Genomic DNA, 16,977 nt, shown 5'->3' with positions numbered 1-16,977 from the left:
TTGGGGGACTATAAAGTTTTAGATTTGTAACAAATAATTTTTCTGAGAGAAATTTATAAACAGTGATTATCATTAGGAAAAGGACCAGTGTTGCTATTCTCCATCTACTTTTTTATCATCTGAATCTTTAACAATGAGCATGTATGTCTTTTAAATTAAAAAAAATTAAATTTTAAAATGTAGTATTTAAATTGCTACATAATTGAGTAACCAATCATATGATATGCAATTTAGGTTCTAAACACTCAATAAGAGAAATGCCATTAGTTTGGTATTTCTGGGCCATCAGGTATGAAGGTATATGATTTTGCAGAGAATACCAAGGAACAGATCACTAAAGGCTTATATTTTATATTGAGGAAAAACTATTTTTAAAAATCTTGAACACAATGGAAATCCACTAGTTTATTTTAATCAAGGAAATAAAACTATTAATTTCATATAGGTATATTGATGTATTTAAATACTTAGCAACAGTATCCCAAGCTACTTACACATATAATATCCTCGCCCTTTTACAATAAAATAGCACTGAATATGAATACTGTTTATGAAGTCAGTGAAACATTTATTGAGTTCCCACTTTTGATAAAACCACATTTTGTTTTCAAATGCTGAATGCTGTGATTCCCTTTCCCCCATGTTTTGACATCAATTATCTGCAATGAGGTCCTTCATGAATGGTCTTTCCTTGAATGTTGCTCTTGGATCTGTCCAAGTCCCCAAAATGTTTCTTCTAGTACTGGTATCTCGCCTAGTAAGAGGAATATACACTTCCACTTATGGGCATACTTACAAAGCATCCCAGGCAAACTAAAGCACTCTGTGGGTGGTGGAGGGGAGATAAGAGGCTTAATAGTTGTTCCTCTAAAAAGGAAAGGCTTGTCCAGAAAAGAAGTGGTATTAGACCCTCATCTAGTTTGATCTGCTACAATATCAGTATCATATCTGGCTAACTAAAGGACCCATGGTCATTCTTTCCAGATGCCTACTTGTCTCCATCAGACAGAATCGCAATTTTTCCATGACAAACTAGTTACCTCTTTGAGCTATTTAGCTACACACACAATTAAGCACTGAATAATGTTCCTGCTACCATTAGTGCATCACTATGTCTTTATTAGTAAGTATCCTGAGTTTTAATTTAAAAATAAGCACACCAACCTTGAGAAAACTGCAGTTCATCAGAATACTGGGTTTTAAAAAACCCCAAAAGCCTGGTAAATAATCAGCCTGCTGCAAAGGCTGTGGCTGACACCTACTGGTGTTCTATAATACATTCTCTGCTATATAGTGGCACATTTTAGCAATGTAACTGAATAATATAAGAGAAATATTATACATTTTAATTTTTCTATTTCCATAGTTTATGAAAAGTGGGTAAGAGACTGGACAACTATATGTTAACATCAACATTTTTGTTACTCTGCGGGTAACTAAGCTCTAATGCTGGATTACAGATGCCACACAAACTAGTTTATCTTGATTTATAGGATTTAGTCTATTAAGTTTTAAAATGTTTTTAAATTTTAAAATCCTGATAGACAAAAGTAATAACCTTAGGGCTTCCCTGGTGGCGCAGTGGTTGAGAGTCCGCCTGCCGATGCAGGGGACACGGGTTCGCGCCCCGGTCCGGGAAGATCCCACATGCCGCGGAGTGGCTGGGCCCGTGAGCCATGGCCGCTGAGCCTGCACGTCCGGAGCCTGTGCTCCGTGACGGGAGAGGCCACAACAGTGAGAGGCCTGCGTACCGCAAAAAAAAAAAAAAAAAAAAAAAAAAAAAGTAATAACCTTAAAGTGCCTTGCAAAACTGTTATTACTAATATTTCCTTCTTTTTCACAATTTTGACATACAGAAGTTTTAATAAACAATCTGTACCCAAATTCCTTGAGTATGAATACTTCCTACTAAACTACTTAAAAATTGTTTTATAAATTAAGACAAAATTCTCTTCATTAAATCTCATACTATCACTTAACTGAACAATTTTTTCTTTACAAATAATGTAAAGGTAAACTTCAGCAAGCACAGTTAGTATAAAATTTACCTCAAATTTTGAATCAATTATGCTTTACCATGTCCTTTTACGGAGAACTTTCAACCCCCTTAAATGGGAATGTTTTAAAATTGCGTATCTTGGAACAAATATTTCAAATATGTTGCAAACACATGTTCAATCCTGTCCTCCTGTAGTGACTGTGCACTACTTACTTTCTTTTCTTCTCCTTCTGGGCAGCTGGTAGGATTACACTTCTCTCTTCAAGCTCGACGTGGCTAAGTGACTTGCTTCGGTCAATGGAATTATGTCAAAGTAGAGGCCTTAGAGAGCTTGAGCACGAAAGGTCCACAGTGACCTTTATCAGCTTTCATCCCTGAGTAAAGATACCATGAACCAAAGTCCCCGAGAGATCTGAGAGAGTAGTGCAGCATGAATGAGAAATCATCGTTCTGTTACAAACCACTAGGATTCAGGGTTCTGCAAAACCTGCCATCCAGCCTCTAACAACACATTTTAAAGAAGTCATGAATTAAGTGCATAGTTTTTACAGCAGTTATAAAAAGTAGAATAAAGTCAGACTTCTACCTCACACCATACACAAAAGTTAACTAAAAATTAACTAAAAACGGATCAATGACTTATATCTAAGAGCTAAAACCATAAAACTCATAGAAGAAAACATGGGTAAATCTTCACGATCATGGATTTGGCAATGGATTCATAGATATGAATCCCAAAGCAGGAGCAACAATAGAAAAAATGGATAAACTGGACTTCATCAAAATTTAAAATTTTTGTGCATAAAAGGACATTTCAAGAAAGTGAAAAGGCAATATATAGAAGAAAATATCTGCAAATCATATAACCAATGGGGTCTAGCATTCAGAATATATAAAGAACACTTACAACTCAACCACAAAAAAACAAACAACCCAATTGGAAACAGGCAAAGGATTTGAAAAGACATTCTTTAAAGAAGATATGCAAATGGTCAAAAAGCACACGAAAAGACACCCAAATTCATTAGCATTAGGGAAATGCAAATCAAAGCCACAATGAGGTACCACTTCAAAACCACCAGGATAGCCATAATTTGTTAAAAATGTAAAATAACAACTATTGACAAGGATGTGGAGAAACTGGAACCCTTGTACATTGCTGGCAGTAATGTAAAATGGTTCAGCCACCGTAGAAAACAGTTTGGCTGTTCCTCAAAAAGTTAAACATAGAATTGCCATAAGACTCCATAATTCTACTCCTAAATATATACCCAAAATAATTAAAAACAGGTACTTAAACATGTACATGTACACCCATGCTCATAGCAGCACTGTTCATAATAACCATAAGGTGGGAACAGCCCAAATGTCCATCAATGGATTAACAGATAAACAAATTATAGTATACTCATACAGTGGAATCTAATTAAGTCATAAGAAGGAATGAAGGAATGATACATGCTACCACTTGGATGAACCTTGAGAACATTTTGCTAAGTGAAAAGAAGCCCTACACAAAAGGTGACATACTGAATGATCCCATTTATACGAAACATCCAAAATAGATAAATCCAGGGAGATAGAACACAGATTGCTGGTTGCAGAGCTGGGGTGTGGAGGAGAGTGGGGAGAAACTGCTTAATGGATAAGGGGTTTTCCTTTGGAGTCATGGATATGTTTGGAGCTAGAAAGAGGTGGTGGTTGTGCAACACTGTGAATATACTAAATGTTACTTAATTTTTCACTTTAAAATGGTCAATTTTACATTATGTCAATTTCACCTCAATAAATTATTTTTAATTTTAATAAAGTTAATAAAGTTTTGGTACTGAAGGCAAAAAGTACTTCATTCAAAAACCACCACAACATACTCAACAAGCTTTCTAGTTGGATTAATAATTTGGTGTCACTGCTTCTGGGCAAGCATACAGCAAGGGTTAAATACCATGTGGCTATATGAAAACAACTAAGGTAAACCTCTTTTACTACCAGGAATATTATTTCATTCCTCCTCCAGTATTTCTCCCTCTTTTATATATGCTATAGAGGAGGATCTCTCAGCAGGAAAGTCAGAAGCTCCGGCAGGCTAATGGGAACAGAGAGAAATTAGCAGCACCACCTTTCCTTGTCCACAATAGCAGAAAGGCCCTCCACAGTCCTACTCACCATTTGCTCCCCAATGTCCCTTACCATTTACCCTCTTGTCTCTTGGCTCACTTCCCATTAACTACTCATTTTCCTCTTTTAAAATTTCTCTCCAAATAAACATTAAGCAGACCAAAAAAGCATGAGCCTGTCTTAAACACTTGTCATATTTCCTTGGTGTTTCCGGGAGATAGAAAAACACATCAGATTCTCAATATCTGCATCTACCATCATCAAAATCTCTGATGGTTAAATTCCTTTCTTCTGAAACGAGTGACACAAAGGAATGTTATTAAGTATCGTTTTCATTTGAATTATCCTAGAAAGCCTGACACACATTTTGGGAGGAGAGGGATGAGGGGAGGTGCCAGGGAGAGGGAGAAGAGGCAATAAGAAACGTGCTTAAGAGCATTAACAGCTCACTAACCCCTCCTAACAAGGGCTGTGCAATCACTGTTAGGTCAAGGACCACTAGAAGTTACCACTGACATCCTGTTTCCCAGCAAAAATGTAATGACTACACTGGGCAAATAATGAGTAATCTAGTCATAAGCAATACAAAAAGATAATCCCAAACATATGTCAGTGTTTTATGGGAAAGTGCAAATTTTGATTATTTGGATATGAAAGCATAGCATCTTTAGGGTTTTTTGTTTATTTTCTTGGTTCTAAAAGAAAAACAATGAAAAACCATGGCAAATACCCAAATTTCTTGGAATGCATCCATCAAAATAATCACAGATATTTTATGTCCCAAGTTCATTAAAATAAAAATTTCATTGGAAATTCATTGAATACAAGCATTACAAATATTAAAATAAAGCCATTTCAAAAGGGAAGGAAAGGGGAGGAAATTGAGGAAAGGAAAATTTTTCAAAATGTGGACAAGTTCTTTTGTTTCTAAAGTTGTCTTTGAGGTGGCTAAAAAGAATTCTGGGGAAGTTTTTCTTTACAATTCTGTAGCATTAACACAGTGGCAGTTTGACTTTCATGATAAAAATGAGTTGCTACTACCAATTTTAAGGTATTCTTTTTTTTTTCAGTCACTCACACCACTGGTCCAACAGAATTTCTACAATGATGGAAATATTCTCTAGCTACATGACCAATATAGTGGCCACTAGCCACATGTGGCCATTAAGCACTTAAAATGTAGTTACTGTGACTATGGAATTGAATTTTCAGTATTATTTTGTTATATCAATAATTTAAACATTAGTACCACACATAACTAGTAGCTATAATGTTAGTGCAAAATTTATATCATTACACTCACTACCAATTTTTCACTTAAAATCAGCTCTTTTAGATATAAAACATAAAAGAACTACTTAAATAACTGCATGAATGATAAAATTTTTAGATTTTTTTCTTCGAAATGATGAAATATTTGTTTGACATTTATAGAGGCTAAAATTATCACCTTAAAAAATATAAATAAATAAACGTTAAGTATCTGCAAAACACGCCACAACTAGAGAAGCCCACACACCGCAACTAGAGAAGCCTGCACACCACAACGAAAAGATCCCGTGTGCGACAATGAAGATCCCGGGTGCCACAACTAAGACCCAACATAGCCAAATAAATAAATATTTTTTTAAAATTTTCTGTGAAGTATTAATATTAAAAATATTTGTTTAAAAAGGAAAGCTATATAGATATCATAAACAAGGGTTGAAGATTAGATCATCATATGCCCCCTACTTTTTATTTTTAAAAAAACCTATTTAATATGCATTCAGTAAGTATGATTTTATAAATGGAATTTTCAAAGCAACAAAAATAGACACAAAAAAAGAATACTAAACATTTTTTCCATAAGGCCAGATCAACCATTTAAAAATATACCTACCCTTTATAATTCTATATGCGTATAACATAATTGTTTATTTTAGGAGGGAACAGTGTTCCAAGCTCAATGTATGATATTTTAAGCACATTACATACATTTTATCTATTTATCTATCTATCTAGAGAGGGAGAGGGAGACACAGAGACTGATTCGATGGGGCTAACATTTAAAAACTGGTATCTCACTCAGTGCACAGGTACCTCATTTTTAGTATAGTGAATGCTTGAAAATGAATTTAAACTTGTGGAAACATATACAAAGTAATGGCTTCTGAGTCTTCTGCTTGTACACAGAATCCCTCAAGTGGACAAGGATATGGTCTAGTGTTAGATAAAGATCTGTATCCCTGCCCCCTCCTTCTAAACCCTCCCTCTTAATTCCCCAGGCAAAAACTACAAATCACAAAGAGTGGGTTAAATCATGTTCCCCATATTTCTTTAAGAAAGTATAGAATGATGCATGTTGTAAAAGTATTTCTATCAAAACAGTTAGACTCACAGTAAAACTCAGAGGTAAACTTCAAAGAGGTAACTAGGAAAACTCACCTAACATGGAACACCTCATTGCTCCACAGTGGCTAAATGTGGTTAAATTTTAACTACATGGTGCTAGGCTAGAAACAGGTCATCAATAAATACCTGCAGAATTAAAAAAGCAATACTGACTGGACTACAAATTAGAAGACCTGCTTTTTTGCTCTAACTGGCCATAAAAATGACTTTAGACCCATCTACTAACCTCTTCTAAGCTTACTTACCTCAAAAAAGAAAAACTGCCTAAATCATCTATAAAGTTCCATATAGCTTTGAAATTCTATGATTCAACAGAATAAATTATAGGTCAGACATTCATTTTCCAAGCTATTTCAAATAGTTTGTTAAGTATTTGACAAGGAGCTACTGTCAACCAACCAGTAACAATGAGGAAAAGTTACTTAAATCTGAAAATTCAGTAGGAAAAACAGCTTTGATTTATAACAAAACCCACACTTTTCAGACACAGGTATATTACTGAGACGGGGTACATTTGTAATGAATGTTTTGCAGGACTATAAGCATTAAAACATAAACAGAGCATCAGAATGCTTTACCATTTGACATAAGTCGTTTCCACACATTCAATTTAAGAAACAACTAAGATGTTTTTATACAGAGCTAACTCAAGAACAGAGTATTCACAGTGATTATGGAGGCCCTACACCCTAGAAGCAATGGAAGCTGCAGGGGTCCGACAGATTAGGGAAAAACAAGAAGCCCTTGTGCTGGAATTCAAAATGAACCAATCAAACAGAAACAAAACCATTCCCTCTCCCTACTTCTTCTGGCACACTTGATTGCATGGTGCTCTTTTTTTTTTTTTTTTACCATCTCTTTAACTTATTGTTTTTCCCTTCAGGGTGTTCTGATGTTCATTTGATCCAGATCCTACTCCTACCAATTTCAAAGTGGGTAGAGCGTGTAGCTGTGTGACTTCTCAGTCATCAACCCCTTTCACCCTCAACCCAGCCACCAGCTGCAAGGAGCATAAACGCAGGCATCACCATCATTGTAAATCAAAACGTTTAGACTCACTGATTAATAAAATTTGAGAGCTGGATAAGATCTTAGTGGCACTAAATTCCAACAATCTTATTTTGATTTTTAATTATAAAAATCATATACTGAAAAGAATATAAAACAAATTTAGTAGTAGGAACTTTCCCTTTTACAATAAACACTTAAATGTAAGGCTCTGTTTATTCCAGCTCCTACCCCCCTTCTTGTGCCCTCCCCTCTTCCACAGCTATAATCACTATTGTTTGATGTATTCTTTTTTTATGCCTTAGTTTATTTGTCTATAAAGTAGGAATAATAGTGCCTACCTCATAGGACTGTCTTGCAGATTAATTAGATTAATACATATAAATCACTTAAAACAGTGCTTGGCACTTAGTAAAGACTCAAACGAAATCTGCTACCAGATTTCAACCCACCCCATACTGATGAACACTTAGGTTTTCACAATTTTTCATCATATACAATGTTGTGATGAGTATCCTTGTCCACTTGACTATTTTTTCTGTTGGGTAAATTCCTGCAAGTGAAAATGCTGGTTCAAACATATGCACATGTAAAATTCTGCTAGATATGGTCTAACCACCCACCAAAGTAATGAGTCAATTTCTACTCCTTCCAATAGTGTATGAGAGCATCTTCTCCCCATTGTCTTCAACATAGGGCACTGATAATCTTCAACACCACGTATTAAATCTTTTCTAATTACTAGGTAAGGATGATCAATGTTTTATCACTTCTATTGAAAGTTAAACATTTTTTTGTTTTGACTATCTGTATTCTTTTATGATTTGCCTGTTTATATTTGATGGGGGGAGGTCAGGAAAATTTTCTCCTGGGTCAACAGAAAAGAAATAACATCCTCATCCCCCACCTCATCCCCCCACCCCAATTCAGGATTGTGATGGACATACCTCTTCTTCCCTTGAATCTCAGAAGGATATCATTTTTAAGTTCTCTCCTGTTACATAGATTAACTGCTTAATCAGGATCCATCCACTCTTATTGCTCTTAGCCATAAGCCAAACTCCCTTCTTTCACTAAAATTTAGATGCCTCTTTCTTATCCATTCATATTTATAAATAAAATTGTCAACAGGTGAGATGAGAGCTCTATCAGTATTTGGGGAGGTCACTCTTCCACATCCCCAGGAAGGCCTGCTGCCTACTACACTCATTAAGAGAAGCTGGCAGATCCATTAAGTGATTTTGCTTCCAAGTTGAGTTTTTTTCTTTTCCCCTCCAAGTCGCTTGTGGCCTTTTATTTTATAAATGAAGGAACTGAGATCCAAAGAGGTTAAGCACATAGGATCTTGGTCTATTACTTCCTAGTACTAAGTTGTGCTACCAAACAATGAAACACTCTCTTGCTGGGACTGCAGAACTCAAATGCTTCCACTGCTAATTCCTGCTTCCATGTTTCATTCCTTCTCTAACTCTTACAAAGACCCCAGCTACTTGCAGGGAGGGGGTGTGGGGATTAGGCTGCAAGGGGACAAGGTAGGCTCTACCTCAGCCCCCTCCAGCCTGCACACTCATATCCTGTCATCATCTGAAACTTCTCCATGACTGATGTTTCTCTCCACAACTACAATATCCCATCCTCCCAGATGGCTTACTCAATCATGCCCAGTATAATAAGTCTTCAACATCAATGGATCCTTTGGACCCTCTCCATTTTCCCTATTCACTTACTCCTTTCTTTCTTTGCCTCCAATCCACCTCAGACTCCATGTCCCATCATTTTAATCACTCTTGCCAAAATCCTAAACCTCCTTAGTCCCTCTATACCTGGCAAAAACCTAAGCCTGCATAAATGCGACATCCCAACTTCTTCATACCTCAGACATCTGAGAACTGCAGGAGAAAACTCCCTAAACAAGCAGATGGTTCCCCAGCATAAGTCTAGCCATCAACTGCTTGCTGAATGATTCTACTACCTTTCTCTAACCAAACTGCTATGACTCTTCGCAATAATAATTTCAAACCTGCAATCTCCACAAATCTTCACTCCCTAAGCAGCTGGCCTTGCCTGGTAGTCACCAGACAAGAACTCTCTCCCCCACAATCTGAATCTTCCTTTGCACCTATCCTTCCTTTCTCTTGTTAAAGGCGGAAGAGATACTATTTCTTTTTTTTTTTTTTTCTCCCCCTGTAACTTACGAGGGTGCTGCGATGTCTTCCCAGATGTGGTCCCCATGTAAGGTCTTTTTTTTTTTTACATCTTTATTGGAGTATAATTGCTTTACAATGGTGTGTTAGTTTCTGCTTTATAACAAAGGGAATTAGTTATACATATACATATGTTCCCATATCTCTTCCCTCTTGCGTCTCCCTCCCTCCCACCCTCCCTATCCCACCCCTCCAGGCAGTCACAAAGCACGGAGCTGATCTCCCTGTGCTATGCGGCTGCTTCCCACTAGCTACCTACCTTGTGTTTGGTAGTGTATATATGCCCATGCCTCTCTCTCGCTTTGTCACAGCTTAAGTCCTTCCCTCCAATTGTGCTCTGGAGCCCATCCTTTCCTACCTTCTTAGGAATCTTGAACTTTTAATTGTTCCTTATTTTTGAATCTTCAACTCCTTTCTAATGGAGATTTCCCATCAGCATTTACACAGGCTCAACTCTTTCCTCTTAGAAAAGAGGGGTGAAGAGGAAAGAGAAAAGGAGAAAGAAGAAAAAATTCTCCTTTTTCGTCAAGACCCCTCCAGCTATGACCGCTTTTCCACATCAAAACCAAACCTGAAGACCCATCTACCTTGTTATCTATTTTTTCATCTCCTTCTCACCAATTAACCCCTCAAACTTGCATTCTACTCTCCAGAGCTTCTAACATAGTCACCATCATAGTCACCATCACTTTGTCACTAAAGTCTTTGGACAAATATTGATCCTAATCTTCTGCCACTGAATCTCAGATCGTATTTTTTTCTTCAGCTTGGGATGTCAAGAAACAAAAATTCCATGAGAGTAAGAATTTGTTCCATGATGTATCTATGTCAGTGCCTTGTAGAGTACTGGATACACAGAAAGTACTCAATAAATAAATGAATAAATGATAGTTTTCCTCCCAGGCTCCTGACAAAGTCATTCTTCAGGGTCAATGCAAATAGCACCTTCCTTAAAAAATCTTTTACAATCCTGCTACACAGAATTAGATTATGTGTCCTACCAATGTTAGACAGTAGCCAGGCACTGGGGATACAGAATTTAAGACAGACTCCCTGTCCTCAAAGACTCTCAATCTGCATCTGTTATACCTGTACTATAGACATTATGCTCTTCTACTTTATATTCATTTATTTATTCATTCAACAACTATGTGGATGCCTATCAAATACAGAACCTGTCTCTCCTATTCTCTTATTAACTTCAAACTACCACAAAGATCAGAGACTTAATAATTCTTGAACTGCATTTAAAATAATTATAGAAAAATTCTTTAAATCACTTTCTAAGATAAATGTTAGGAACCAAAATCATAATGTTTCCTAACTACTTCTTATTCACCTATTAATTATATAACTGGATTCTTATATAAATTGACTCATTATATTTTAAACAGTTTTAAGACTTTTCAGTTATACAAATAAGTGGTAATATTGTAAAATGAAATACTGCTAAAAAGTACTTTAAAATATAAAATGTTCCTACCCTTTGACCCAGCAATCCTACTTTTGAGACCTGATCCTAAATACAAGGATGTATATATATTTCTTGGCCTAGAATTTAGTGGAATGAGAATGAAGTGAAGAGAGAAATCTGCAGAGAAATATGTAGAGTATGATTCCCTTTTGTTGTTTAAAAAGGGAAAAAAATACAGAGTACATAATTACATAAACACAAGCAAAGGAGTGGAAGGACACAACCAAACTATTAACACTGGTTATTCCAAAGCACAGAATTGGAGGAATAGAAAGAGAAATTACTACTTTCCATATATTTCTTAAGTTGGTTGCTATAAGGGCACATATTTTTATATGTAAAATATGAACAGTTTATTCTTTTGTATATAAAAACGGCTTTTCCCTGTGCTTTAATTTTAATATGGGCATTTCCCAAGTTCTAAGCATCCGACATACAACACAATCATCCTACAAATATAAACCATAATGCAATACTGAGCAGCTTGAAGGGAAAAAGGAAGGACAGAAGTTGGGCATTAGTGACTCCTCACCAAGAGGCTTCATACGAAGAGGGGAGAAGGGGAATGCTGAGGAGAAGACATTTAAACACAATATAACAATGTTAATAAGAAATAATAAAACAATGTGGAAATGGAAATGATTGGCAGGTTCCCAAGCTTTTCTAAAAAAAAAAAAAGGCCAATTAACTCATAATGTGTTTGAGATAGTATAATGCTTCCAATAATGTGTTTTTTTCCTTTGGACAGTATTGCAGTTTAAGTCAAATTTTACATACTAAATCTCTATTATTTCTATAGGAAATATACTTTATCAATAACACCAGCAAACATTCTAAAAGCCTGCAGTCACTAGTTTGGAACACTCAAGGGCAAGTACTGTTTCATCAGCTTTGAAAACCTGTGCAGTATGCCATTCTCAGACTACGCTGGATATAAGTAAGCTGTCCTATACTCAGTATAGTCACGGAATGGTATGGTTGCTACCATTCCCACCATCCCGATATCTGTATGGTACTTCACAGTTTAAAAAGCTCTTTGATACAAAGGAATGAAATGTTCCAGCTAAGACAAAGCATTAAAATAAAATATATACACCTACCATTATAAACATATGCAACAATTTAATCTTCAGTGACTACAAAGGTGGCAAAACATGAACTTGAAATGTATGCTTGGGAGCCATTATATCAGTTAAAATTGTATAGTAGATACTTAAATATTTTCATAAATAGAAAACTGCAGCCAAGAAATGGCCACAAAACCAAAAGTTTATTGTAACATTTATAAGCAAAGGTCAATTTCTTCTACCCGTGGACTATAACTGATGGTTGAGAAGTAATCCACTCACAACTTTTTCTTTGTACATCAACAATAAACATGAGAAAATGTGGGCTGTAATCCTTGACAAATTATTTCTTACACCACTTCTCCAAAGGGCAGAAAAACACTAGGTAAATACGGTTTCGCTTCATGCAATGATGATCTCGCAAAAAGGGTCAATATAACTATATACAGATTATTAAAGTTTGGAAAGTGAAAAATCTAATTTAAAAAAATCTAATTAGGCATGCAAAATAATATATACAAATATGTCAAACACTAAAAATGAAAGATATACTTGCACTTACTTTCAGACACAACAAAGATAAACAAATTTTATAATGCTTTCTACACATTGTAGGTATTTTGCACAGATTAACTAAAACTTTTCCAGAAAAACACTCCATATATATGAAGCCAGTAAGGCATATTTTCAGATACTCAGATACTTTCAGAGAAGGGAATGAAAAATGGGTCTGTTCACAAAGAAACAACAAGAATTCATAAATCATCTAAAGTGAAAAAGAACTAGAATTCAAAGTGTAAGACTTAAATGAAGTTCAGTGATAATGAGAAAAGGCCACATAAAGCAAAATCCATTTAAAACAGAGACCAAATATCATGATACAGTGGGAATAAAAAGTCTGACATGCACACTCTCTTGAAAAATATTTTAGTTTGTTTAATCTCATATGTAATAAAATTTAGGTTATAACGATAACTATGTGCTTATTCTTAGAACATAAAAAGAGTGAATCAAATGTTGGCTTTTGTGGCAAAAATTTTTCCAACAAATTGGATGACAGCCCAATTCAAAGTCATCTGATTTTCACAGTGCAATCATAAAGAAGGTTTTTTGGTTTTGGGGTTTTTTCAAAACACTCAAAGGCTACATCAAGCCTCCTAATGCCTGTCTTAATATTTTAATCTTCAAATCATTCCCTTTTTAAATACGTCTAAATCAAAGTCATCCTTGTTGGTCTTTCTCTTCTTTACTTTTTAACTGATCTGTTGGGTACTGTAACATCCATAAATCATCTAAGAATCTTAACACACAAAGAAAGCACAGGCCCAGAGAGATGCACAGGCTAAGTGAAGAGGGGTTTCTGAATAGGGACTAATTTTTTTTTAAATTTTATTGGAGTATAGTTGATTTACAATGTTGTGTTAGTTTCAGGTGTATAGCAAAGTGATTCAGTTGTACATATATTGATACATGTATTCATTCTTCTTCAGATTCTTTTCTTAGATAGCTTATCACAGAATATTGAGTAGAATTCCCTGTGCTATACAGTAGGTCCTTGCTGGTTATCTATCTTATATGTAGTAGTGTGTGGGACTAATTTTATAAGTGGTATATTAGTGAATATTTTGCTTTCCTACACGACTCTTGAAACTTCATAACTGCAAGAACTTGGATAATGAATTCTCAAGTAATGAGAACCCCCTGTATGTGTACTTCTATTACCTGTTTATACAACAAGAGGGGATACAAATCTTGGTCTGAATATCTTAAGATATATAAAATATATCTTGGTCAGAACCACATTATAAATGACTTTTTTTTTTAATGCAACATAATACTGTACCAAGGTTGTAAGGGAGTTCCTTTTCATGTAGAGTCTCTCCAAGTACTGTAGTCCCTCATCTTTTAGTAACTCCAATGGGAAATGCTGCAGATTCCTATAATTTAAGAACAAATTCTTGTGCTTTTCCAGCCTTGCCACAGAGATCGTCTTACAAAGTTCGGATGCCATGACTGAACATATCCCATCAGGCACACTGCAGCACTACATCTTGTCAAAATTGGTCCATTTCTAAAGAGAACAAAAAAATGGAAAATTATGATACTGCTAACAAACGTTGCCAAATAAACCAGTTAGCATATATAGCTATTTGCAGACATTAAAAAGAGTTATACATCAATTCCTATATTTTTCTAACAACTAAATTTTCACACATATTTAGAAGGAGATTAAAATGAATAACTATTTAATAAAAATACTCTCACTATTTAAGCAATATTTACTACTTAGCAGAAATAGTCCTATTTGAAAAAAATAGTTCTTGAACTTGAGATAGGAATCCCTATCTAAGAGAACAGAGACCAGTTTCATAATATGCAACCAAAGAAAGAGCTTAAAAAATTAGACACAGCAAACCCATTTCCTTCTTGAACTACCTCATTTTGTCTTTAGCTTAAAACATTTTAAAAATATTTAAATGTATATAATATATAATATAACTAGATCACTTACAACTTCATTTTCTTCACTTCTTACTACCTAAATATTGTCCTATATGCGAATATTTTCTTTCTTTTATCTCTTTATTCTCTTTTCTTTCTTTCTTCTTAGCTTTGCAGATGATCAGAAGTAGCAAAGAAACAGGCCTGGGAACATAGAGTTTTACTTAATTATTTCAATGAAAGAAGAAATACTGCACTAGGAAATAAGAATCCTGTACTTTTCTATTACAATCTTTCTGGGCCTTAGTTGCCTTACATAAAATGGAGACAGCAATTTATTGGTAAGGGCCAGAACCTAGAACAGATTAAATACCTTTCTAGCTCCAAATTGACAAGGATAGGAAGAGAAATAACATTTCCCATCTTACCAACTAGGCACAGGGCAGAAACAAACTTCACATCACTTACCACAAGAAGAAACAAACTCAGAGATTCAATAATTTGTCCAAGGTCAAACAGTTCATAAGGGAACAAGGATTTTTTTTTCTTGGGCTGGGGAAGGGTGTCCAGTGGATTTCAAAGCCTGAAGTCTTTATACACACAGACTGACAGGATTCCACAGGATACTAAGAAAATGCTAAAACACTAAAAACAAGTTGAGCTTTGTTCAAAGATTCTACTCTGGTTTTCCTGGGCACCCTTTCTCAAACTCTCCAAAGAGAAGTACCTTTCAAAGAAAATGTTTTTTCTTAAGAAAAACTATTTTCACAGGGAATTAATACCAAGTTAGTACAAAATTCAGTAACATAAGCTTTCAATAAGCAGAGTTTTCTAACTTTTTGGTTATTTTCTATTATTTCCAAACTCTTAATTCCCAACTAATAAGAAAGTATTTGCTATTTTATATAAAAGGTCAGAGAATATGGAGTATTCAATTATATCCCTAATGCAACATGAGAGTCCAGTACCTTCCCATATTTATACTAGCTACTCACTTACCTATTTTTATGAGACATATTACTTGACTTTGAACAAGATACTCAACCTTTCCACATCTTAGTTCTCTCCCTGTAAAGCAAGGGGAACTAGGCTACAAATAACATCGTTGATTGTATTTAGAAAGGGAAGCTTTCTGGGTAATTATTCACTGAAATAGTAAACTAGAAGCCGTTTAGATGTCTCACAAGCATCTCAAACTTAACACATTCAAAAACAGTTTTTGATATTCATCACCAATCCAAATCTTCCCCAGTCTTTCCAACCACCAGGAAAGCCGGAAGTCATGAACGATTCCTCCATCACCTCCAATCTATCACAAGGCGTATGGTTTCCATCTCCAAAATACACCTCAAATCTATCCACATCTCTCCATCTGCCCAGATGGAAAGCCACTGTCATCTCCTGCCCTGCCATATGTATTACTGGTCTCCCTGTGTCTACTCGAGTCACTTTGCAATACATTAATCACTTAGCTGGGAGCCTTTAAAAAAGAAATCCAACTATGTCTGCCTCTCTTTCTCAGGTAAACTTGCTCCCTAGTCACATGCATTCTAAATAAACCCTTCAAAAGTTTATTAAGAAAAATCAAACTTACCAAGTATTGAGGGCTCTTCACAATCTGGCCCCACCCACTTCTCCAGACTGGCAGCACCCTCCCTGGCTTCTCACCAAACTCCTGGGCTTTTCTAGTGCTTCGAAGTGCTAAACTCTTCACACCACTTCCTGCTCTCCTTTAGCCTTTGAAAGCACTGTCCCAACGCCCTTCAGGTTTCAATGTAAAAATCACTTCCCCATCCCAAGCTAAAGTCTTCTCTCTTACTCTTTCTTTGTAGGACTCTTCACAATTTGTAATCTATATATTTATCGGTGCATCTATCTATCGTCAATCTAGCCAAGAGACTGTACCGTAAGCTCCTGAGGGCAGAGACCTTGCTGTTTTCTTTACATTTGTATACCTGCCTCTAGCACAAAGCAGGCCCTCAAACAGCTGATAAACAACTAACAGTAGGACATGTGAGTAATATTGTAAGGTAGATTTTTTTTCACCTCTGATCTAAAGTCAGCTTGCAGATACTATATGCTGAGTGCATGCTATGTGCAATAAAGATCTCTCAATCCTTAAAACTCTGCACTGCAATAGACATTATTTAGCCTATTTTATAGATGAGGAAACTGAGTTTCTCAGAGGATAACTTGCCAGAATACCAACCCAGGTGTTCAACTCCAAAGCCTGTGCATTGCTCTACAAGGCAGACTTCCATGAACTTCAGT

The 16,977-nt window shown here is 35.6% G+C and overlaps 1 protein-coding gene across 3 annotated transcripts in view; it reads right to left on the bottom strand.

Moving 5' to 3' along the window:
• The window catches only part of LRRC28 (leucine rich repeat containing 28), a 183,864-nt gene that overhangs the window by 165,791 nt on the left and 1,096 nt on the right, over window positions 1-16,977 (bottom strand). For 2 of the 3 annotated variants that reach the window (XM_030873136.2, XM_070044858.1), the window contains exon 2: window positions 14,108-14,335. In XM_030873136.2, coding sequence (XP_030728996.1) covers window positions 14,108-14,275 — 168 coding nt within the window. In that variant the 5' untranslated portion in view covers window positions 14,276-14,335. Of the gene's footprint in view, window positions 1-14,107; window positions 14,336-14,776; window positions 14,913-16,977 lie in introns of those variants that run through there. The other variant, XM_030873138.2, reaches the window with a different exon arrangement.

The sequence above is a fragment of the Globicephala melas genome, chromosome 2, assembly GCF_963455315.2.
Source record: "Globicephala melas chromosome 2, mGloMel1.2, whole genome shotgun sequence".
Lineage (NCBI taxonomy): Eukaryota > Metazoa > Chordata > Mammalia > Artiodactyla > Delphinidae > Globicephala > Globicephala melas.
The sequence above is the reverse complement of the archived record's forward strand: the minus strand, read 5'-3'. Positions and strand labels throughout refer to the sequence as shown.